This window comes from Chinchilla lanigera, unplaced genomic scaffold, assembly GCF_000276665.1.
Source record: "Chinchilla lanigera isolate Chin_1 unplaced genomic scaffold, ChiLan1.0 scaffold00009, whole genome shotgun sequence".
In the NCBI taxonomy this organism is placed as follows: Eukaryota; Metazoa; Chordata; class Mammalia; order Rodentia; family Chinchillidae; genus Chinchilla; species Chinchilla lanigera.
Window position 1 is genome coordinate 26,702,765 of NW_004955410.1, and position 25,420 is coordinate 26,728,184.

The 25,420-nt window shown below is 45.7% G+C and overlaps 1 protein-coding gene and 1 long non-coding RNA gene across 4 annotated transcripts in view; one reads left to right on the forward strand and one right to left on the reverse strand.

The window, feature by feature from the left end:
* Dfna5 (deafness, autosomal dominant 5) overlaps positions 1-25,420 on the reverse strand; it is a gene marked incomplete at its 5' end in the record, with an annotated part of 60,707 nt that overhangs the window by 1,788 nt on the left and 33,499 nt on the right. For both annotated transcript variants that reach the window (XM_013510600.1, XM_013510599.1), the window contains 6 exon segments: positions 4,430-4,503; positions 7,444-7,645; positions 9,680-9,807; positions 11,599-11,763; positions 17,867-17,987; positions 22,881-23,052. In XM_013510600.1, coding sequence (XP_013366054.1) covers positions 4,430-4,503; positions 7,444-7,645; positions 9,680-9,807; positions 11,599-11,763; positions 17,867-17,987; positions 22,881-23,052 — 862 coding nt within the window.
* Positions 11,770-17,860, forward strand: LOC106147783. Of its 2 annotated transcripts, none has more exons than XR_001232744.1 (3): positions 11,770-16,094; positions 16,354-16,449; positions 17,500-17,860. It is a non-coding gene; the product is annotated as an uncharacterized LOC106147783 (long non-coding RNA). The 2 variants fall into 2 exon arrangements; XR_001232745.1 differs by having other exon boundaries at positions 11,770-15,019; positions 15,851-16,449.

Below are 25,420 nucleotides of genomic sequence, written 5' to 3' on the forward strand. Positions count from 1 at the left end.
TATTCCATTGCTTATATGTACACTTTAGTCATCTACTGAAGGACATGCGGGCTGAATCCTGTATTTTAGCTACTGTGAAAAGAGCTAAAACAAACATGGAAATGCAAGCACTTTTTTGGTATGATTTCACCTCCTTTGGATATATACCTAGTAGTAGGACTGCTAGATCATAATGGTAATTCTCTTTTCAGTGGTTTTAGTTCTCTCCTTACTGTTTTCCATAAAGGTACACCCACCAAACTTATAATAGTTTGCTTTTCTCTGCATCCTCTCCACCATTTGTTATTTTGGGTCTTTTTATGCTAGCCATTCTAACAGGTCAGACGATAGATCATTGTGGTTTTCATTTGCATTTCTCTGATGGTGAAATAACATTTTTTCATGTGCTTGTTGGTCATCTGTATGTCTTCTCTTGAAAAGTATCTGTTTAGTTCTTCAGCCCATTTTTCAAGTTCTTCGTTATGTTCTGGACGCTAATCCCTTATCAGATAGTTTGTAAATATTTTCTCCCATTTTGTATGACACTGTCTTTCCCCCCTTTGTATGTTCTTGGTGCCTTTGAGTTTGCAGTTGGCTGTATGAAAAGGGATTGGTTTCTGAGCTCCCTATTTCCATTCCATCGGTCTATGTATTTGTATGCCAGGCCTATGTTTAGAAGTCACATTTTGTGATGCTTCCAGCACTATTTCTGATATGGTTTGCTTTTACCATTTTAGGTCATTTGTGGTTCTATGTGAATTTTAAGATTGTTTTTCATATCTCTGTAAAGAAAATCATTGGCATCTTTTCATTTTTTTTCTGTTTTTTTGAGACAAGATCTTTGTATGTGATCCAAGCTGATGTGGATCTTCCTGCCTCAATCTCTGCAGTGCTGGGATTACAGATGTGTGTCACCGTAACTTATTACTCATATTTTCATGGTAATGGATTTTTCAAAAATTATATTAGTATATATTTACAATACATAATGCATATATTCATCTCAGGATATTGGTACATATACATAACAAATCTTGATCCTTTTTATATCTATACTTGTTGTATCATGTTTATTGATTTGCATAAGCTAAACTCTCGTACTCCTGGGATGAATCCCGTTTTGCCACAATTTATGATTTTTTTTATGTGCTTTTGAATTCAGTTTGATAATATTTACAAACAGTTTTTACCTCTGTGTTCATAAGGGGTATGGGTCTCTATTTTGTGTTTTCTTGTTACATCTTTGTCTGGTTTTAGTATTAAGGTAATACTGACTTTGGTGGCAAGTAAAAAGTTTGGCAAAATGTCTTCCATTTTTCTTTTTGGAATAGTGTAAGAACAACTGAAATTCCTTCTTTGTTGTATAGAAGTCAGCAGTAATGCCACAAGGTCTTGAATTTTTTAAATTAGATTTTTAATTACTGCTTCAATCTGATTACTCATTATTGGTCTGTTTATATATTTTATTTCTTGACTCAGTTTTGGTAGATTGTGGTCAGAAGTTTATCTGCACTTTGCAACTTACCTTTTCCCATGGTGTCCAGTTCTCTGCCCGGGTCAGGGAGCTGGGCTGAAGTCGTGACTTGCTTTGTTTTTTTCTCTAAATTGTCTTGCTGGCTTTTAGTGCTGTTTAGAGTTTACATCATTACATTGCTAATTTCCAGAGTCCTTCGATTGCTCCCCTTGTAACACAGATCTCCCTTAGTGCCCTTATTCTTTGTGGTAATCACAAGCAGGACACTTCTATTTTGCTATCATCTCGTTTTTCATTTAAATGATACTAGAATTTCTTATATATTTACAGGAACCCCTCAAAGGTAGGTATCATTTAGCTATGCTTCCTACCCCAAGAACATTTGCCTTTACTCTTCCTTCTACCTGGAATACTTTGCTGTCTGGATTTGGCAGTTGCAGTGCCTCATCAGAGAGCCTTGCGTAAGCCACTCTCCACCCATCCACGCAATCCCATATCCCAGCCACTATTACATTATTCTACTATCTTACAAAGTTTACTGTATCTGAAATTTTCCCTTACTAGTCCCCATTTAGTTTATTTCCCCTGACTAAACAGTGAACTGCTCTTGAGAGCAAGGACCTTGTCCAAGGTGGTCACCCATCTAACCTGCTTAAAACAGATACTCAGCTCTGCCTGGAAATTGCTTTGAATATTGTTCTAATTCTCAAATAGATTTGAAATAGTTAAGTTGTTTTTAGAGTCTTGATCTATGTGTGTAACACATTTTTAAAGCACAAAATTTTATATGCCTGCTTCATTTTTAAGTATGTATGAATTTAACTGAAGGGAATCCAGAAGAATTCCAAAATTCTACTTAAAGGAATATGGGTCTTGTTCAGGTGACTGAAGACCAGTATTCAGCAAAATGTTTAAGTACTTGTGTGTTTATTATCAAACTCAGCCTTATGAATCTGTACCTTGCAGATTCTGCAGATACAACTCGCACAGTATAACCACTGGCTTTATATGACAATGTGGCTCACATGATGAACTATACATTATGCTTTAGGGAGTAGATCAGACCTGAGGTTTTAAGCATATAAGCATCACAGCCTACAGATTTCAGAATGGGCGCCATGTCCTTAGTGGACAAGAGCTTACCAGCTTCTTACTCTAAACATGTAGCTTCTTACTCTAAACATCTGTAACCTCTTTTACCCATAGACGAGTCTAGGTGTAAAGAGAATTACAGTAACCCAAGAGATGGCAGGATAAAGTTAGCATTCTCAGTTGATCCTAACTTACCTTCTGACCAGTTCTTGGCAAACATGTTAGCCTACCTGACACTGTTCTCCCAAACATCTTCAGAAAACCTCCCTCAAGGTTATTCTTGTCATAAGACAAGTTTTGTGCCCTACAGGAAGCACATGATATTCAGCTTGCTTAAAAGGCAGGAGCCTGGCTGTCTTTTAAAAAAAAGAAAACTGTTGGAAATCTTTAAAGATTATATGAAGACACCCAGGAAGATCTTTTGTAAAAAATGACTCTTAGATTTCCTAAAAGGTAAACAAATGCCTCTGTGGGTAGGTGGCTTAGTGCACAAGCAGAATGACCTCCACTCTGGGACTCTCAAGTGTTTTCTACCAGCTACTCTGAGTGTAACAGCAGAGAGAAACTTGAGGGCAACCAAAGGTAAGAAGCTGCATCTAATGCTCAAGGAAGATGACAACCAAGCATGAGTGTGTTTGGGGAAGAATTAGCTAACAGTACCCGGGGCAGGCCTTTCTTTTGTACATACTTCCTGAAGTTAAGTCTGCAAGTACTTGGGAAGGGCTAACTTGCTAAGTGCTGAGCTCTCAGTTTCTGGAAAAGGAAGCAGGGCTTTGAAAGCAGAACAGTCATTTTGCTCATCATTGCACCAATTAGGATCCAATAGTACAGTTTCTATAAACAGACTATGCCACCGGCCTTTAACCTCAGCTGGCCCAGAACACATGCTGGCACATTTTCAAGTAGTTCAGTTTTTGCTGTCAGTGTATAAGAATGCATTGTTCTCTGGGCAAGTAAAAATCTAGAAGGCTCCTTGGAATAGTGCAGTGCTACATAGTCTTCTGATGTCTTTACTGTGCAAAGGCACCAGCTGCACTGCTCACCGTCCCCAGAGTGACTGCCTAACACATTTCAGGGTCCTGTCTAGGTGTTCTGTGTAATACCTGCTTCCCTAATCTGAGAACAGCTCTGAGCTATGGTTATTTGGACCAACAAACCAGACCGTTAAGTGAGTGGGTCAGTTATGCTCTGTTCTGCCCCTGGCTGAGCAGCATCCGCAGAAGCTGCACCAGAGTAGCTGCCCCATCAGGGTGGTTCCAGGGCTGCTTTATTTCTGGTCCTTCTATAAATGGCCCAATCTGTAACTTAAAAAAGAAAAGCCTTCATTCTCTGGTGCTACACTGATGATTACCTAACTCTTACTCTTACACTATTTCCAGAGGAGACCAAGCTAATGGTATTTCTAAAAGATGATGAAAGAACCTGACAGTGTCTCCGTGAGACAGACCAGTCTGAATGCCTCCTATGAGTCTGAATCTGATGCAGAGCTGAATCAGGGCAGTCTAACCAGAGAACTGCCACTGAACAAAACGGCCTCAGGTCTGTTCTTCCAGGGTAGCACTGATGTAGCCATAGTACTCTCCACACAGTGGGAAAAGCTGCAATTCGGAGTTTCAACGGTGGCAGTCCTGGCTCTGCTGGCCAGGACTAAATAAATATCTAAATATTTCACTAAATAAATATCTATTTCCCTTTGTGTCTCGGTCTTCAAGCGTTGTTCAGTGTGTATAAAAGTAGGGCTAATGCAACAGCTGCTTAAAGCTATCCTGAAGAGCTGCTGTGGATGCGAAAAGTAGAGGTAGGTGTTTTGTCAGGTATGAAGCATCTACCTCTTCATTTCCCCATCCCTGGCCACCCCGAGATCCCATCTGAAAGGTTCCTTACCAAGTGGTACAGTGCAGGAATAATACGGAGTTTACAGCACATGCCCAGCAGAGCTGCAGCATTATCTGGCATTTCTGCAAGAGAAAAAAAAGTCACAGTCACTATCAAAAAAAGTTCACAGGAAACAGAAGCCCGTGGATGTTACCAAATTTGTATTTCAATAGCACTTACTAATTGTTAAATAGTAAAAGATACTGGCAGCAAAAACCTTTTTGAAAATAGACGTAGGGATGCAGTCACCAAAGGATATTCCTTGACATCTGCCCATCAGGAAGAATGGCAAGACTGCAGAAAAAGGAAATCTGCATGGAAAAGTAGAACCCCCTCATCCCGATTTGGTAACAGAAGCGGTATTCAAGCCTCTCCACATAATAGGGCTATGACTTTGATTGTGCCTCACTTTCCTCATTTGACTGGTCATTATTTGGAATTTGGCATATGTCAGAGCACTGCATAAACCACAAAGGGCTCCCCCCATGTCACCAGTCATTTTAAAGAGGAAGTTTCTGTGAGGCCTAATTAAGGAGTGATATAACCACACTACCAAGAGAGAGGGCTGCCCCAGAAGGGGCCAATATATTCAAAAAGGATATGAAGTACCTCAGACTAAAATAAATGCAGACCCTAAAAGGACCCCAGTCTCTAGGGTGCAACCTTTGAGATCCCACCATGGGGTGGCTCATGAACCCACATGCTCCACTAACAGACTTACTTAGAAAATGTGGAATGTCACTGAGGCTGTGACCCAGTGAGGACAAAACAGGGCTTGTTCCCAAGAGCATGAAGGCTGCTGAGATGAAGGGACAGCTCCCAAGGGATAACCCTTCCAGAGAGCATTTTATACTCTGAAGAGCCACAACTTCCCATGCATTCTCAAGGAGACCTTTAGCCCAACCAGGAGTGTGTATGTGGTCTAGCTGGGGAGGACACATGACACGTGGGTGAGCCGCTGTCATAGCCATCTTGAGTCTGTTTCCCTTCCCTTGCTTTCCAGGGGCTCCTGAGTGTCAGATCCTCCTCTTCATCTCTTATTCCTGGAAATACCTTAGTCCACATTACTCATTTAATACTACTTTGAGCATGGTACTGGATGCCAGGAGCACAGCAATAAAAGAACCTTATCAACGCTGAAGAGCTTACTGCCTACTTTTACTACTCAACTCATGGCCTGGACTAAATTTGTTCCACCCCTAGCAGTGCCTGCAATACAGTATAAGCTTTTCCAGTGTGTCATGACTTGAAATGAATTTTTTTTAATGAACTCAATGCCAGCCTGAATTGCATAGCAAGACCCTGTCTCAGACAAAATAATAATAATTAATAATAATAATATAATGTAAATCCATTTTACAAATGCCTATGGAGTTCAGAGCTTGTAACCTGATTATGTAGGAAATTTTCCAGGAGACAGGGCAGACGATGGACTGAAGTGCTGAAAAGAGCTGTACTATAAACCCAATATACACTGTTAGGACCCAAGAGGAACCCATTTTCTGTTCTAGCACTTTCCCTGGATTCTTAGGAGGAAAGATGAGGCATCTAGGAGGAAAAGGTCAATTCAGAAGTGCCAGAATAAACACAAATGAAAGAGCTGTGGCCAGGTGCGGTGCCCACCTCTTATCCCAGCACTTCGGAGGCTGAGGCAAGAGACTGCCATGAGTTCAAGGCCAGCCTGTGCTACATAGCCAGACCCTGACACATAAAAAAAGGTTTGGTTTGTGAAGCAAACCTGACCTCTGCTGTCACTAACGTCACATGTCATGAGATTAGACAAATGAAGAAGGGCAGCCCTGGTTCAGAAGTTGGCTGCTGAGACTACCTGCCGCACTAAAAATTTTAACACTGCTGAGCCTCCAGTTCAGAAGTCGATCTTGCGTTATGTGTGAACTCAGCGGCTGCCAGTGTGCAAAGTTCCCAGAGAAACTGCAGCTCTGTCTAGGCTCAGAGGGCACGTGCTGCATATTTGATGTCACTGTAATATACATGTGCTGCCTATTGGGCAGCTTGTGGGTAGAAATGTTATAAGCAGTATGAAGTATTACAAGACAACAGGGTATGTGAAGAAAGGCCTCTCAGTGAGTTGAATTCACTCAGGGCCTGTGGATTAGCCCCTTGACAGAACGCTCGCCTTTAAAGTTTCTGATACACTGATGTTAACATTGGGCAGATCCCTAGTGGAGTCCCACAGGGGCTTGCCCCATCAGCCAGTCAAAGCTTTTAGCCATGACTTAGAGGAAGACGGAGCAATATATTCATCAGCACATAGAGCTGCAAGACACAGTCTAATTTTTAAAAAATTCAAGATTCCTCAGCTACTGTTTCTGTGTGGTATTGAGACAAATCCTGAATGCATTGGGAACTCAGGGCCCTGGCAGCGTCCCTTGAAGGAACCCAGCTTCCTCATGAAGGGCAACCAGCAGGCTCTCGGGCACAGTGCGTTCTAGAGGGGAGGGGCCGAGGTGGTGAGCAAGGCCTGTTGCTCTTCACTAACTGGATGGCAGTCCCCAGGGAGGCCACCTCGGGACCATGCAAAAGCTGTGGGGACGCAGGGCGCAGCCACTGCCCTGCTTCCCAGCCTGCAGAAGGACACTGTGCTCTCCACAGGCAGGTGCTGCCATGGAGCGGGCTGCGGTGAAGCGTTAAGTTTGCAAAGGAGGAGAGGATCAGCTGGATGGAGAGACAGAGAAATGCTAGGGGAGATCAGCTACCAAATGCAAGTCCCTGCCACGCAGCACTGCCAGTGAATCACAGGTTCTGTTGGAAGATGATTTCCAGGGTTCATGAGGGACCCCAGATAGGAAGAAGCCTATCCAAAAGTGGAGGAAACTCAAGATGGACAGATAGTCCTGCTTCACACTTGAGTCTCAGCTCTGCCTTGCGCTGCCAATTGTTATCCACTCTGTACTGGAAAGGACGGACCTATATGTACCAAACCTCCCCGACTGATATCTGTGTCCCCAAAGCATGCAGAGGAAGTGGCAGCCATTTCTTTTCTTTGGTCTTTCTGTCCATACCTGCTAGTGCGCTGACCAGGAAGTAGGCCGTTGCAAAGAGTTTCTGGTTGTTGACCTCATCCTCAGGGCCAGGACGCTCCCCTCGTATCCTGCATCCCACCAGCTGCAGAAGGGCTGTGAGGTCCTGCTGCTGAGGGGGCTTCAACTCCCCCATTGCCAGCGCTGCCTGCTGGGACCAGACGCCGCCAGCCATGTCGTCACACTGCAAGGCAGGGGGACAAGGAAAGGACACTATGGTGCAGCCTGAGGCCCATGAGGTGTGCCCACCCTGGGCCATCTGCCCCACCAAACACACCCCACAAACCCGCATCTGCTCCCAAATGCTGGGCCTTTTCTGTGATGTTACCTATCCCCAGGTTTAAATTTCTCCAAAAGGAAACAGTAAGCTGAGCCTTGCCCAAGTACTATCCTTTTGCAAAGAGGGAAGGAGGTACATGGGGACTGTTGGAAAGACCCAGAAAAGAGCAGTCTTTTAAGCCACACAAGAGACAAAGGACAAGTGGATATACACAGAACTGATAAGAGCATCAGCCCCCCATGGTCCTCAAGCTCTAAAAATGCAGCCCTCCTAACTCCGCACATTCCAGCCAGCCCTAAGCAGCCTCATACATCCTCAAAGGGCCAGCTGTGAGGCTAGGTAGCCTTGCCAGGCAAGCGAGTTCTGACCACCCAGCCAGCTCCCCATCTGTGGCCCCCATCTCTACATCTACTTGTCTGAGAGTCTGCCCTCTACCATGCCAGCAGCATACTCCTCCAGCATCTAATGCTCTTGTCACAGACGGCCGGCCTGACATTTCCTTTCAGGAGCTATTTTAGGAAGTAAAAAGCAACAGCCTTTTTGAAATATGTGTGTACTCCCTGGGGCTAAGCTCAGCACCCTCCAGAATGCAAAAATGTCCTGGGTTGTTGCACTATTTCAACAACTGCAAGTTCCATCTCTGGTACCTAAGCTCTTCCAGCACAATCAAATTTCAAGAAGGAAAAATAATGTGAATGCTTTCCTAAAAATCATAAAGTAGTCAGTCAATTATTTCAACTCTCCTATAGAAAAAGAAAAAACAAAACTATAGAAAAAAAGATTTCTAAAACCTGGGCCTTTTTAAGTGTGGAAAATCTGGGCATTTGGAAAGTAAACAGCTGGTATGTCCCTCACCATTTGCACAGCTAATAGTTAAGGAAGTTGTTCTCCCAGGAAATCTCGCTGCTGCAAAACAGGTTCAAGGCCTGATTCTCCCTGAGCTTAACAGAACAGGTTCACTTGGACCCCTCTACATAGCCCCCCAGAATATATTTACTTGTGACCCTATGTTGAGTAGGTGTTGCTGCAGATATAATTAAGGTGATGATCTCAATGAGATTATCCTAAACTGGGGTGGGTCCTGGATCTAGTGATAGCATCCTTACAAAAGAGTAAAGGAGCCACACGTGGTGGTACATCGCTGTAATCCCAGCACTCAGGAGGCTGAAGCAGGAGGATAGCCATGAGTTTGAGGCCAGCCTGAAGTATACAGCAAGGCCCTGTCTCAAAAAGTGAACAAAAAAATACAGTAAAGGAGAAGCCAGGCCTGATGGCGCAGGTCTATAATCCCAGTATTCTGGGAGGCTGAGGCAGGAGCAATGCAAGTTCAAGCCCAGCCTGGGCAATTTAATGTCTTAGCAAGACTATCTCAACTAAAGAGAGCTGTACCTCAATTCAGTGTAAAGGCCCTAGGTTCAATCCCCAATACTCCAAAAAAAAAATTAAATAAATAAATAAATAAACAACAACAAAAAAAAAGTAAAGGAAATAGAGGGAAGAGCATATGAAGACAGAGCAGAGATTGGAGTGATGCATCCACAAGGCACAGGTGTCAGGAGCCATCAGACACTGCAGAACACAAGGAAAGGTTCTTCCCTAGGTCTTCCAGAGGGAGTATGGCTCTGCTAGCACTTTGATGTCTGACTTCTGACCCCTAGAACTGTAAGAAAATTAATTTCTGTATATTAAGCCCCAAGTTTGTGGTCATTTGTTGCAGCAGCCCTAGGAAACATACATCCTCTCTCCCTGATGTCAGCTACCTTTTTGCAGTTAGAAAATTAAAGACCTGTAACTAAGAATGAAAGTACACAAGGTTTAGGGCAAAACGTGGGAAAACCTCATATGGTTTCATGCTAGGTCAAAGCCCTGGCCTTGTGGCCTGTGCACCTTTGCACATCAGCCAAGTGAAAACCGCGCCTGGAGAGGTCCCTGTCTCACCACTTGCTCCAGGACCACCAGGAGTTCCTCATCAAACAGGACCGCCTGCAGGAGGGTGCACAGAGCCATCTGCTGCTGCGCTGGCAGCTCCATGAAGGGATGGAAATTTCTCTCCAGCAGCAGAGTGGCTGTGAAAACAGAGCAGACCCAGTGTTGTGACTGTTGTGTGCAGCTCCCATCATGAGACAGCATCGCCCGCTTCTCACTGCTGAGTATCACCAGTTGTCTTGTAGATATTTCCACCTACAGTCAGTCAGTCAATGATGGAACGTGGAACTAAGGGACACTGAGGTAAACACTATCCTTTATGTTTGACTACAACCAGGAAAACTAAACAGGAAGGGAGGGAAGAGAAAGGAAAGGACCCAGTTTAAAGACCAGGCTTTGCTCTTCTCTGACTCACTAAATGTTAATTAAGCCTAATCAATTAATTTCTAGAACAGTCATTTAGGCTCCTCCTTAGTATGATTTCTGTAGCATTTAATTATCAAGGATGAATTATTAAAGTCTACTTTTACAATGCTTCAGAGCCGTGCAAATTCTAAAATGCACACATTTTCATGCCTTTTCATGAAATACACTGCAGATTTCACATCCTTCCACACTTGCGGCATGTTTTTGAGAGGGGCCGGCACCCTGTGCTCACAGCAAGCTCAGCCTCGCCTCTTTTCCCTCCTTCCTCCTGCACACATGCCCGAGTTGCTCCTGGAGTCCATCCCACTGTGCTACTCACTTCTGCAGGATGCTTGGGAACCTCTCCCCTTACAATCCTTTTCTCTCTCTTTTTGTTTCTTTTTTTAAATAGGTTGTCAGATTCTTTTAGTAAATTAAGCCCAGTGGAAATTTTCTTTAAAAGATTTGCTAAAACAATGCCGTCATACACATCACTGCATACTAATACCTTGATGCGCTATCTCTGCAGATCTTCAATCGCAGTAGTTTTAGAAAGCCCCAGAGAGACATGTAACTACAGTGACCAAGTAGGTCTTCAGCAGCCCCAGCCTGAAGAAAAGAGCTGAGCCGGTTGGTCTAGAATCTGGGTACCTCTAGGGTAGACTCGAAGCGCAGGCTTGTAGGGAAGGATGCAATAAGAAAGCTGAAGCCTGGGACTTGTCACTTCTGGGCAGTGTAGCTCCAGGTCGCACAGTTGTTGCTGTTGTGCTGCTACCCCAGAAGGTGGCCAACAGGCCCGCTCAGCTGCCTCCCAGGGAGATGCTGAAGATTGGACTTTCATTTCCCTGTCTTCTAACACAACATACTTGAACTCAGGACTCACTGAAGCCTCACTGAGGGGTCTCTCTCCTTGCCTTCTACAGGGAAGCACACTGAATGGTTCCTGGCTCCTTTTCCAAAGCACTTACCAAGTTGGTTTCTCCTTTTCCTTGCCCATCTCCTAACGTACACTGTACTCCCTCCGCGCTCCAAAGCAACTGTTTAAAACACAACATGCTGTGGGGAGAACTGCTGCAGGCACCTCGCGAGTCCTGCCTCTTCTCCTCCGTGGCGCATGTGGCTCATGCCAGGTGGATAAGGGGCCTCCAAGAGGCTGACGAAGCATGGCTTGTCTTGGCAATGAAGCCTGGAATACGACACACAGGCAAAACCTGAGTTCTCGATCCCTGCTGGCAAGCTAGTCTTCTGTGTCACAATGAAAGAAAACCCCAGGCCCTTGACTGCTTCACTGCTCAATCTCCCGCCTCTACCCCGTCCTCAAAATATGTCACCCAAGACCTGGTGTTCTGTAAGATCTCACAGGAAACTCTTGCTGAGTGGGCCAGGGTTCAGAGGCCACCCTCTTTTCAGATGTTTTCCATCACTAACTTCCGTGAGAAGTTAGTGATCCGGAAGGGCATACCATTCCTTGGGGTTCAGCGTTCACTCGGCCACCCACTGGCCACGTCCCACTCTGGTGGCCTTACCTTGTTTTAAAACACTTAACAGTCCATCCTGGGAAGACATCCCGTGGCTGGCATCCGGCACATCCTTGAAAGCAAACTCTCGATAGGCCAGGTAGTCCAGATAGACAGGGTCAGATCTCCGCTCCTGCTGAAAGCCACCGTGCTTCTCATAGAGGAGGCAGAATTCTGTAGTGCACAGGAAAAGGACAAGCCAGGCCCAAAGTCCGCCCAGCCATCGCATGTGTTAGTCCCTTCACTACCTGGTTTGGGGTGCAGCAAAAGACCCATCCCCTTCCCCATAAATCATACTTCCTGCTTGACTGAATACCAAGCCATTCCTTAAAAATACAGAAGCAACGGCTGTTTTTCACATGAAACTTTCTGGGGTATATTTTCTGAAATGTAGGAAGCAATCTTTCATTCACTGGAAACACTTCACTATGCTGCTCTGAAAAACTAATCAGACGAACGAAACCCACTATGTATAAAACAACTGTGGAGATTTGAACACTTACAATATTAAGGAATTATCATCAGAGCTGGGAGTGGTGGCACATGCCTAGAATGCCAGCACTCTGGCAGGCTGAGGCAGGCTTGAGTTTGAGCACAGCTCTGGCAACCTAGCGACTTCGTGAGACCTGTCTCAAAATAAGGACTGGGCATGCAGCTCAGTACAAAGGCTTTGAGTTCAATCTCCAGTACCTAGCTACATACATACATACATACATACATATATACATCAGTACATGGTTACAAGGAGTTATATGCTTATGTTTGTAAGGAGTCTTAATTACTCTCAATAAAGAGAATGATACACTGCAATAAAAACTACTTATTTCTGCAATTATCTGAATTAATCTCACAAACATTCCCTTGAGTGAAAACAACCAGTCATAAAATACTTTCTACATGTATCAATTTATACAAAGGCAAAACTAGTCTTTTTCATAAGCTTTACTGCTTATAGGTGATGAAATATATATTATATTATATATATATATTATGTATAATATATATATATATATGAGAAATAATATAATGCCTACGATTTGCTTCAGAAGAACTCAGTGGGAAAGCAAAGGGGAAGTTAGGAGCTGTTATTAGGAGCTGCAGTATTCACGACAGTTCCATAATAACAACTCAGCTAAAGTATCTAAACTGTTAATAAAAATAAATTGTTATGTGTTTTGTTGTTCAAAAACACTGAGCTCAAGATTCAAAACTGATGCTTCTATGGCATAATTTGGGTCCTTAAGCAAAGGCTAAAGAATTAAAAATGTGACTTAGGTTCACGGTGGAACCTAACCAAAGACAGATTAGTAACCAGTCAGATTAAGGACCTGTCAGATTGAAGATTAATGAGAGAAAAGTATATAAATCCATTGAAAATAAGCTTCACCCATGTAGAAGCCTTCCCAAGAGAATTCAGAGCTGAGAAAGTCGCAGCAGAGGGCTTGTGAGCTAGGGCTGATGAGGAGGGGAGTCGAGAACCCACAGAAGAGTGTGACCTGCGGTGCTGAGCTGAGGGGACCCGGCAGGGCCAGGGTGCGCAGACCCTCCTCTGTGCCGCTGCATCCTCGGGGCTGAAGATGCCCCTTTCCTTCGAGCAGAGGGAGGGCACCTGTCACCCGAGGATCTGTCACGGGCAGAGGGCAGGGTCAGGAAGATCCTCCTAGGTTTGATCCCCTGGTTCGGGTATCAGAAGGGTGAGAGTGACCTTCCCACTTTGGCGTTTTCTCAAAGCCTTCACTTCACCTCTCTGCACTGTTTCCAGCACAGCTGATCTTCTCAGTCACTGTCCAGTGGACTCAGAGAAGTTGGAGGACTACGCAGGTGCAGACACAAAGCCCGGCTTCATCTCCAGCGCTGGAGAAGGAGACTGTCCATTACGCAGTAGCGCCCTGTGCTCTCCTACGTCACTTGGACAGAGCCCGGGGAGGGTGACTTCCTAGGGTGTCCACACTGGAACGAACCCTTTACTTTCAAGGGCTTTGTGGTCTCCGGTCCAGGACCCCACCACGGTGAAGGAGACCCAGAAAAGGCTTTGTGACGAAGCAGTGCCCAGGCAGCCATGTTCAGAAGTCCCTGGGCAGCAGGGGCAGCCCCGGCAGGACTCCAGGATCACAGTGGGGAGTTTTCCGGGACAGTGAGTTAAAACTGAAGGGATCGCTGGTGAAGAGCAGGAAGGCTTGGGACCCACACCTTCAGCAGACTTCATTGTTGAGACAGAAGGAACCACAGAGGGAGTTTGAGCAGGTGAGTGAAATGATCAGACTTTTATTTTAAAATGATCGTATCGGTTCCACTGCTTGGATGGAACAGATGGGGCACTATTCAGAGAAGCAGGCTGTCCGGAATGGTTGGCAGAGCTGAGGAAGGTGCTGGTGTGCGCCAGTGGGACAGCAGAAAGGGCAGATTTGCGGGCCAGGCAGGAAACAGTTTCACAGCCTCGGGACAAAGGATCAAAGTACAAGTGGAAGAGACACTGGCAAATACCAAACTATGCAACAGTGCAGGGCTAAAGTTCAAAATGATAGCGGACCTTTCTGGTTGGCTGTAAGTGTTGCAGAAAGGGTTCACACTGTCCCTGGGGGGCTGGGAGCCAGTCGACCAGACAAGGGAGGGTCAGGCCTCTCCGCGTTTCAAAGGACAGCAAGGCAGGTCCATGTGACCCCACGAGAGGCCTTCCGGCCCCCGCAGGTTTGTTTATGAAGCTGAATCAGCCCACTGTGTGGCAGGATGACAGAAAACACGGATGGGCACGAGGAGAAGGGGAAAAGCAGGACTGGTTTACGATCAGGCTGTGCGTCACCCCAACGGGGGCTACCACAGAGCGTCACGCTCCGCACGGAGAGGACCGTGGAGGAAGCGTAGGCAGGCTGTGGGAAAGCAGCCCCAGGACACCTCCCCTCAGCCGCACATAGAGGAGATGATTTTCAAAGAGAGCGGAAGCCAACAAAGATAAAAGGCTTCAAAACTGAAATATAAACACAAACCATGCCAGAAAAGGCATGAGAAGAAAGACACCCTCCTGGGAGACACAGGCCACCCCAGGAGCTGCAGGCAGGGGAGGGAGCTAGCACAGCCGGGCCTCCAGCCACCGAAGGGTCCTCAGAGTGTTCATGGTCATCCTCTGGTAGGAGCCAAGGCTTCAAAGGCCTTGCAAAAAATACTTATTTACAGTGGTTAAGATATGGGAACAGTGTGTTGACAAAAGAATGGACACAGAAAATGTGGTACATAAGCATAGAATACTTAGGTACGTAGAATACATAGAATACATAGGTACATAGAATACTATTCAGCCGTAACAAAGAATGAATTCCTGCCATCTAGGACAACATGGACGAATCTGGATGACACCGTGTGCCAGACAGACACTATATATCACACTTACATATGGACCCTAAATCAGCCAAACTCACAGAAGCAGAGTGTAACGGTATTTTCCTGGGGCTGGGAGGGGAAGGGGAGATGTCGGGCAAAGGATACAGAGTTTCCGTTATGAGCAGCTTCTGGGGGTCTAGCATGCAGACTGGTGATAACAGTTAATAAAACTATGTTGTCAGCCAGGACTTGGATTCCAATTACCCAACAACAGAAGAATAAATTGTGAAACTATGGCTACATCTCCATAATGGAATACTACTCAGCCATTCATAAGAATGAAATCTTATCATTTGAGACAACATGGTTAAGCTTGGAAAACATTATGCTGAATGAAATACACCAGACAGAGAAACACACTGGACACACAAATATTACAAGTCCTCCTTCATAGGCGGCATCTGAAATCTGACCTCATACAAAGACCGGAGCAGTGGTTCCCAGAGACTTGGAAAGGGTTGAGTAGAGGGAGGTAAATGGATAAAAGGTCACAGTTAGGAGGACTAAGCCCTGGTGTTCCATGCACAAATGGTGACTACAGTTAACAATAGAATGCCAGATATCCCAATGCTCTCACCATAAAATGGTAAATGTACAAGGCGATGGGTATGTTAAGTACCCTTGATTTGATCAATGTTCAAAGTATACGCATTCTGAGACAAATTGTATGTACAGTTAAGAACTAAAAATACTATCTTACGTAGCTTGTTTGCTAAGGGCATAGATTCTCAGTGTTCTCTTACACAGCTCGCAGATGGTAACTAAGTGAAGGCAGGATGTGTTGCGTAGCTTCACTGTGGTGAGCTCTTCACAGTGTACACGACATCAACTCGGCAAATTGCGTTTTTTGAATATTCACAATTTCTATTTGTCAATTTTGCCTCAGTAAGCGAGAGGGAAAGTGACACGCTGACCCTTGAGCACCAGGGCTGCACGGGACCGTCAAGGGATCGGCGTTGGGCTGAAGGCCACAAGTGCACATGCTAATTCTGCTTATCACACTCGGAACAATTCGATCACTTTCACAGCACGGCTTGTTTGGAAGACAAGCCTTTGAAAGAGTGTGAATCAAGCAACAATGCTGAAACTGCCTGGGAAGACTCAAATTAGGAGCTACGTGCCTAAAGGACGTAAGTCGTAACGCCGGGGTTCCCGGTACTTCAGGGGTCCCTGACCTACCTCTCTAGACCAATGTCCTAAAACTGTCACCTCCTCTTTATATCACCTTATGAAAATCACTTCTGCTGCCCCAGAATAGGCTACTGCATCTACTGAACGGGAGAGGGAAGTTCCGTGGTTTCATTCAATGCCCCTGCAGATCCTTACTGGCCCATGAGCTTGCTGAAGCGGTCACACAAGGACACTCACTGATGCGTTCTGTCTTCCCAGCCAAGTGGTGTGGGAACACACTGATGTGGGCCTGGTGGTTACAGAGTCACCTCACGAAGGACTCATCTTCAGCCTACTTCGCTGAAAACCAGTGGGGTAAGGCAAGAGGCAGGACGGGGCGCGCACGGGCTATTAGGGCACAGATGTTTACAACTGTGCTGTTATGGAAACTGCCAGGGTGCCCTAGAGAGCAGAGCAGTGAGCCCACACGCACCCGCTAACCAGCCTAACGGACGGGCAGCCTGGCCACTTCCCTCTGCCTCCACCCCACCTTATTCTCCACTCATCTCCATCTTCAAAGCAAGAGAGACGTGCTACCATTTTATCTCTGAAAGCTCAGTGCGAATCTCTAAAAACAACTTCTATAAACATAACCATAACATCTTTACACCAAAAGAGTAGCAAAATTTGTTGTTATGTTTACTCATTCGTGTCCCCAAGAAACAGCCCAATAGTCTTCTTGGGTTCAAGATGACTACTTCTCATCAGGCCCAAGAGGGGAGCGGCTATGAACATCTAAGAAGAGCAGACATCAGTAAACCAAAGCCCTTTCTTTAAGTGGTAAGAATGACATACTTCAGATCAGCAGAGGAAGGTCCAATTCAGCAACTCTAGTTTTGCATTAGGAAAAGAAAGATAGGACAGCAATGATGGGGATAAGATTAATAGATAAGGTGAAGCCAGGCATAGTGGCACACATGTATAATTCCAGCACTATGGGAGGCTGAGACAGGAGGATCACAAGTTTGAACTTAGCAACTTAGATTTTGTTTCAAAATAAAAAGTAAAAGGAGGGGCACACTGGAGACATAGATCAGTGCAAAGGCCCTGGCTCAATCCCCAATACTAAAAAAAAAAAAAATGGGATGCTAACTGCTGCACTTCCTATGTCTCACCTAGTTTTACCATAGTCCCACTGGCTTGAACCACCCGTGGTACATGCGTGATTGTCCCATCAGACAGCTCGTACCGCTGGTGGTACAAAGAGATCTAATCACTTTTATCACTTTTTTACTAATAAAATTAATAAAAAGCCAGTTGGTGGGACAGTCATGCAGGTACTTCCTACCGGTGGTTCAAGCAACCTGGTAGGAAGACATACGAATTACAATCCCTTGTGCATGTGTTAATCCTCTTTCACACCAGTCCCTCAGGGACTGTCTTTCCCCTTCCAGATGTGGAGAGCTAAAACAGCAAACTCAGCAGCCTGCCTGAGATCTCACAGGAGTCCGGGGGCTGAAGTTGGCACCCAGCCTGTCTCACTGCAGACTCACCTTATCCCTCTGCCCACACCGATGTCTGGGGCAGAGGGAAGGTGCTGCCCCCGGTATCTCTCACCACCCCCAAGGGACCAGGCCGGGGGACACTCCTAAGCTCTGCATCTACCTCTTCCCTCTCCTAAGCTCTTCTACTGCCTCGCCCCAGGAGCCTGAAGCAGAGGGGGATCCTCGACAATGTGTGCCCCAGGGGCCCATGACGTGGGGCCTCAGCATTCTTAGGAGGTGGCGCTCACCGAACTGGCCGTCCTGTTTCACATACAACTCGATGATGCCATAGGCGATGGTGGTGGCCGGCGGGATCTCCAGCACCACACTGCTGTCCTTGAGGATATTCCCATCCTCCATCGCTGACACCTGCGGACGAGAGAGCACACTCTCACCCGGGCGCTCACACCTTCCCTGGCCCTTCCCAGCTTCCCACTGCGTCCAGCCTCTGCCCTGTTCGTAAGGATGTCGAGCTCTCAGCCCTCAAACTGAGGGGGAAGAGGAGCCACTGGCACAAGTAAAGATTTCATCCTTGCTGGCATCAGGGTGTACTGCACAGACGGTGGCCAACCTGGGGGCACAAAGGTCAGATTCCAGAGCATGGGACATGGGGGAGTTAGGTATTCAGAGTGAAATAAAGATAAGCGATGTGCCACGTATCTCAGCAGGACTGCTCAGTGTATCACTCACGGGCTTGTGCTGACACTGGCGTAAACAAACTTACCATACCGCCATTCCATAAAAACACAGCGCATACAATTATGTACAGTACAAAATACTTGATGACAATTACTGTTACTAGCTCACATATTTACTATACTGTACTTTTTATTTAGAGTATATTCCTACTTATAAAAAATGTACTGTGAAACAGCATGCCGTGTCACATGGGCAGCAGCCTCGTGCTTGCCATTTGAGGGTCTCTTGACAATGTCCAGAAGCCGTGATGAGTGAGTGGCCTAGACCTAGGTCTGTAGAAGCACGTAAGGTGATGTCTGCACAACATAACCACCCAGCGATGCCTCTTTGAGAACACACGTAAGTGATACATGATTACAAATGAGATAAGATGACATCCCAATCTCCCTCACCTAGGAAAACTGAGAAATCACAATGGAAATCCCAAAGAGGCTTGAAGCTTGACTGGGAGAACCTTTCTGAGTCACTCCAACCCCAGCAGATAGGACTCTGGGCTGGTAAACCTAAGAAGAGAGGGCAGCCAGGAGAGGCTGGAGGGAGGACAAGCTGGGCCCACAAGGCAGGAAAGGCTGGGAAGTCATGCTGGGAAGTCTCCTTCAAACACTGGTAAATACAAGCCCATCCTGCTGGCCATTTTGGTGCATGCCTGTAATTCCAGCACTCAGGAGGCTGAGGCAGGAGGATCTCCACAAGTTTGAGGCCAGCTCAGACTACATAATGAGTTCAAAGCCAGCCTAAAGTACAAATTGAGACCCTTTCTCAAAAGCAAAAATAGCCCTTTTTGTGGGGTGCATTGGTTTGCACCAATGCCCAATGTCTTGGGCAGAGGACACTGAAAATCTGTCTGTTGGCCTTATACTGGAGACCACAGAACTGTTTTTAGCAGCACTCCTGATCAGAGTGTGTCACTTTAGATCAACAAATATTGGGAGGGCTGCTCTCAGGGGCTCCCAGACTCCCATGGGTGGTGCCCATGGGCAGGAATCCCACAGGTGACCTAAGCCATCCCCCACTGGTACCTCTGTCCTCACTGCTGTCCAGCCAGACCATGTGCCCACATCTAACAGTCCTTAGCTCCAGGCTACATCTACACCAACTTCCTGGGTTGTCTAGAAAATGTCAAAAGGCAGAGACAATTTCCAAGAAGGAAGTCTCTAAGAAAATGAGGCATGACCTCTTGAAAAAGGCAGACTAGTGATCAGCAGCAAAGTCGGCCCGAGATCTGGAGTCCATGCACCTAGAAAATAACAACTTGGTGAAGAAAAAAAGTAGGTCAGTGGGAATCAGAAGAGAACTGACAGGAAAATTAGAAGTTACAGAGAAGTTGGAGATATGGACCACAATGCAGATAAAAGCACGAAGCAGTCTGGAAGCTGAGCCTGGGGGAAGCGGCCTCCACAGATGCAAGCTCAGCATCCAGGGTTAGCAGGGTTAGCAGCTCCAGAGAGAAACGGTGGACCTGGCCGGAGAACCAGGCTCTAGGAGGAGCCCAGTGATATTGAGAACTGCAAAAGCAGCACAGGTTTTGCTACAAGGTAACTCCCCCCAACACAGTGGGCAACACCAGAGAGGGAATCCAGTGTAGCATCCCCACAGAGTGCTTAATCGGGCACCATTTCAGGAAGGGGTTGGTTATATAAGCCAGGGACCGAACAGCTGAAAGACAACTTCACTTCAAGGTTCCCAGTTAACTCTCTCATAGTAACTGGGGGAAAGACAGTCACAGGAGTCAGATGTGGACAAGCAGCAGGCTAGACAGAGAACCCCTGATAACTTTAAGCTCAGGCCAAGAAGGACACGGGTCCCTAACCTTTGTGGTGAGAAGCCAGACCAGGCTTGTGCTGCGTACAAAAACAGCTGGATTTGAAAGTGCCAGCATTAAGCCGTGAACTTGTACCCTGCTGCCCATGCCCTGGACAGAGCTAAGTCTGACTGCTTTCCCCACCTATCAAAGTGGGCATGGACAAAGCAATAAATGTAATACAGAGAATCATGTGAACAGAAGTAAGGACAAAAATCACATGATCATCTCAATGCAGAAAAGGCCTCTGATACAATTCAATGTCTACACATGATAAAAGCCCTGAAGAAAACAGGTATAGAATGGAGCATGTCTATAATCCCAGAACTTGGGAGGCTGAGGCAGGAGGATTGCTGTGAGTTCAAGGCCAGCCTAGGCTAAAAAGTGAGTTGAAGACAACCTGAACTGCATAGCAAAACCCTGTCTCAGAAAGATTTAAAAAAGAAGGAAAGAAAGAAAGAAAGAAGGAAGGAAGGAAGGAAGGAAGGAAGGAAAGAAAGAAAGAAAGAAAGAAAGAAAGAAAGAAAGAAAGAAAGAAAGAAAGAAAGAGAAAGAAAGAAAAAGGAAGAGGCTTTATTTCAATCTGATAAAAGCCATTTGTGCAAACCAATGCTCAACATCATATTAAATGAGGAAAAGCCAAAAGATTCCCCTCTAAAATCAGGAAAAAGACAAGGATGCCTGCTATCACCACTCCTGTTCAATGTAGTTCTTGAAACATTAGCCAGAACAATCCAGCAAGAGAAAGAAAGAAAAGATATATATGGGAAAGGGAAAAGTCAAATTACCATTATTTGCAAATGCCATGATCCTCTACATACAGGACCCAAAAAACTCCACCAAAAGATCCCTAGAATTAATAACCAAATTCATTAGTATAGCAGAATACAAAGTCAATGCTCAAAAATCAATAGTGTTGCTATACACCAATAATAAACTCACCAGTGAAGAAATGAGGGGAATAACACCATCCACAACAGCACCAAGGAGAATCAGATACTTAGGAATTAACCTAACCAAGGAAGTGAAGCACCCCTCCAATGAAAACTACCGCATTCTGAAGAAGATCAAAGAAGACATCAGAGAATGGAAAGAGCCCCTGTTTCTGGATAGGCAGAATGAGTGTCATTAAAATGGCCGTACTCCTAATATCAATGTACAGATTTAACACAATCCCAATCAAAATCCTAGCAGCATTCCTCATAGAACTAGGGAAAACAACCCTAAAATTTCCATGGAACCAGAAGAGACCCAGAATAGGGAATGCAATCCTAGGCAACAAGACCAAAGCAGGAGGCATCACAATCCCAGAATTCAAGTTCTACTACAGAGTTACAGTGATAAAAGAATCATGATATTAGCAAAACAAAAAACAAAACTAAAGACATGTGGGTCAATGGAACAAAACAGATAATGCTGAAACAACCCCAAGCACATTCAGCTACCTGATCTGTGACCAAAGGACCACAAATTTATGCTGGTAGAAAGAGTCTCCTTAACAAATGGTACTGGGAAAACTGGCTACCCACATGCAGAAGATTGAATCTAGACCCATAGCTCTCACCATGTACTAAACTAAAATCAAAATGGATCAAAGATCAAAATGTTAAAACAGAAATACTGAATCTGCTGGAAGATAAAATAGGCAAAATTCTTTAAAGATATAGGAATAGGCAAGGGTTTTCTGAATAGGACCTCAATTGTACAAGAAATAACACCAACAGGCCAGGGATGTAGCTTAGCGGCACAGGGCCTGCCTGGCAAGCGCAAGGCCCTGGGTTCAATTCCCTGTACCAAAAAAAACCCAAAACACTGAAAGAAGTAACACCAAGAATCAATAAATGGGATTGGGCCGGGGATATAGCTTAGCAGCGCAGGACCTGCCTGGCAAGCGCGAGGTCCTGAGTTTGATTTTTCGGTATCCAAAAAAATAAATAAATGGGATCATATAAAATTTTCTGCACAACAGGGAAAACTATTCACAGAGTGAAAGACAACCTACAGAGTGGGAAAACATTTTGCCAGCCATTTCTCAGACAGGGGACTAGTATCTATAATATATAAAAAACTCACAAAATTAGACCACCCCAAAATAATCAAAAAAATGGGTATCTTGAAATGAATAAACACTTCTCAGAAGAAGTACAAATGGCCAGTAAATACGTGAAAAAATGATCAACATTTCTGGCCTTTAGAGAAATACAAAATAAAACAACACTGAGATTCCATCTTACTCCAGAAAAAATAGCTATCATCAAGAAATCAAATAATAACAAATGCTGGCAAGGCTGTGAGGGTGAAGGAACCCTTCCACACTGCCAGTGAGAGTGTAAACTAATATAACCATTTTGGAAACTAGTAAGGAGACTCATTAAAAAACTAAAGCTAGAAATTCCATTCAACTCAACTATTTCCCTTGTAGGCCCTTGAGTTTGCAGCAAATCTGACGAAAGCCTGGAGCTGTCTGTACCACCAGAAGAGAGTCTATCTGAGGGATCAACTCTGTGAAGGAAGGCAGTCCACCACATCCTGGAGGCCTGGATCCAGCAGTGACTGAAGTCAGATTGCCCTAAATGTCTCCACTGCACAAGCCAATAAATCCATGCCACTTAAGCCAATTTGAGTTGTATTTCTGTGAATGCATTACAGTAAAGAGTTCTGACTAATGAAGACACCACTCACAAGGGCTCCAGATCAAAGTCCCCACGGCCTGGACAGGACTGGTGCTGTAGTTTTGACTCGTCCGCCCCGGCCATACACACCTGCACTATCTTGGTATGGAACCCTACCATGCTGCCACACTTCTCCTCAATCTGAACGTGCTCAGATATCACACACTTCTGCGTTGTCACGATCTTCTGCGTCAGCACACACAGGACCTCATTCCTCCTCTCCAGCACCTGCTGGAGCACGGGATTTTTCAGGTTTATTGTTCTGAAAAACAAAAATGGCCATGAGTGGCCCCGTGTCTCCGGGGAGATGGATGCAGTAGGACTTTATCCTCTTACACAGCCGGTGGCTGAGAAGGGAACAGGTGACAACCAGTTTGTTGATTTCTTGGTGAAAGAGGAGACAGCTTGCCCTAAAATACATCAACCACACTCTCTGGAGGCCACAGCAGATCGGCTCTTAGGGGCCAGCCTGGACACCAGAGGGAAGGGATTCTCTGTCAAGCAAGGCGTTGGTTCCAAGGAAAAAGAAAAGAAAACCAAGCCACAGGAGACAGGCAATCCATCTGCTTTGGACCACAGGAGGGCGGAGGGGTGACAGATACCACAGCTGGAGCCCAGGAAGCACAGGAACATTATGAGGGCGGGGAAGGGGGGGGGACAGGCTTCCAGCACAAGTAGCCAGGAGGAAGTGAGACTTGAATTACAAAGGAACTCCTTAGCCTGATAGTAGGGAAAATGTGTAACCTCCAAGAAAGGTTTCTGTACCACTTCATGCATGGAGAAACTCTCAGGCCAGTCTGGCACGGACCGCGCCGGGTCACCCAGCAGAGACCTCGGGCTTCCCCCAACCCACCCCCGGTCAGGTGAAATTCAACAGCATTTCAAGAACGGGCTACATGTCCATTTGCAGGAAATGATTTTGTGCTTAGAAGCAAATGACCAGATAAGCTCTGTGGAGTCTCATTTACTGCTACATCTATGCAGTGAGAGGGAAAAGAACCAAACGAGAGGGAGGCAGCGCGGGAAGAACCTGTGTTCATCCTCGGCCTTTCAGGCGGTGCAAGGCCAACTACCTCGTGAGGCTCAGCGCCCACTCCACACCACACACCGGACAGGACACCCACTCCAGACGCACTCGGATTCTCAGACGCTTGGGAATGTGTCCGCCACTGGAGGAAGTCTCTGGGAAGGTCTTTCCACGCTCTAACCTGCCTGCGGTGGATACGTGGCCTGTACACGAAGGACACCAAAATGTGTCACACCCGTAGAGTGGGAAATCATTTGGCCACAGAAAGGAATGAGATTTTGACACATGTTCCAAGCTGGTTGAGCTTTAAAGTCATTATATTAAGTGACAAGCCACGTGTAAAAGGACAAATACTGTATGATGTATAAAGTATCCAGAACAGGCAAATTCACAGTGACAGCAAAAAGACTAGAACTTATCAGGGCTGGGGCGTGAAGCAATGTGGAATAACTAACGGCCACAGAGTTCTGGTTTGAGGGGGTAAAGCAGTGCTAGAAATGCATACTCTTGACAGCTGCCCCACAGCACGAATGCACTTAATACCACTATACTATATGCTTTAAAATCCCAAATTTTAGTGGTTTGCGTATATTTTATCACAATAAAAAAGGAAAGATAGATTTTAAGCTGGACCTATGCTAACTGCACATGCCCAGCATCGTTAAGTACCATACAAGCACTCCAGATCCCCCGTGCTTGTCATGGGGCCCACAGAGCAAAGGCACCGTTAGGACACTTCATGAGAACTGTGACTCATTTAACTGGGTCAGACGGACAGCTTCACACCACTGTCTTGTTTTAAAAAAGCTTTCAGTGGCTACATCCTGTCTCAACCTTCACCCAGGCTGCAAGGCCTCCACAATCTAGTCCTGCCTCCTTCTCCAAGCCTCACCTGCCAGCCTCCTCTCTGTTCCTTAAGCGCATAGGCACTGGCCCAAGCGTGGCCGATGCATCTTGTCCCCAGTTGCCACATCTGATGGATGCATTCATTACCTCTTCTGGGAGGTTCCCCTCACACACTCTGCATGAAGTGGCAGCCAGGTCTCACTATCACAGCCTACGAGCGCTTCTCTAGAGAGTGTGTTTCCACACCAATATTTTTAAAGTTCATTCCTTTACTTGCTCATTGCCTAGAATATAAGCTTCATGGAGGTGGAGACCACGCATGGGCACTGCTTATCTCAGGACTGCATCAGCACCTGGTACACGGGAAGGACTCAATAAATACTTTCCAGAGTAAACGAAGACAGAAAACATGTTGTCTCTTTTCCCCTTTTTGCCTGTGGCATTAATGAATGCATGCATGTGTGCAGATGCACCTGAGGGAGAGATACAACATGAAAGAGAAAAATGAGGGTTAGCAGCTTGGCTTAAAGAATGGTAGGAAACTGTGCTTGGTGGCACATGCCTGTAATCCCAGCACTTGGAAGGCTGAGGCAGGAGGATCACAATGAGTTTCAGGCCAGTCTAGGCTACATAGTGAGTTCAAGGCCACCCTGAGTTAAAGATTAAGACCTTGTCTCAAAAAAAAAGAAAAAGAAAGGAAGGAAGGAAGGAAGGAAGGAAGGAAGGAAGGAAGGAAAGAAGGAAGGAAGGAAGGAAG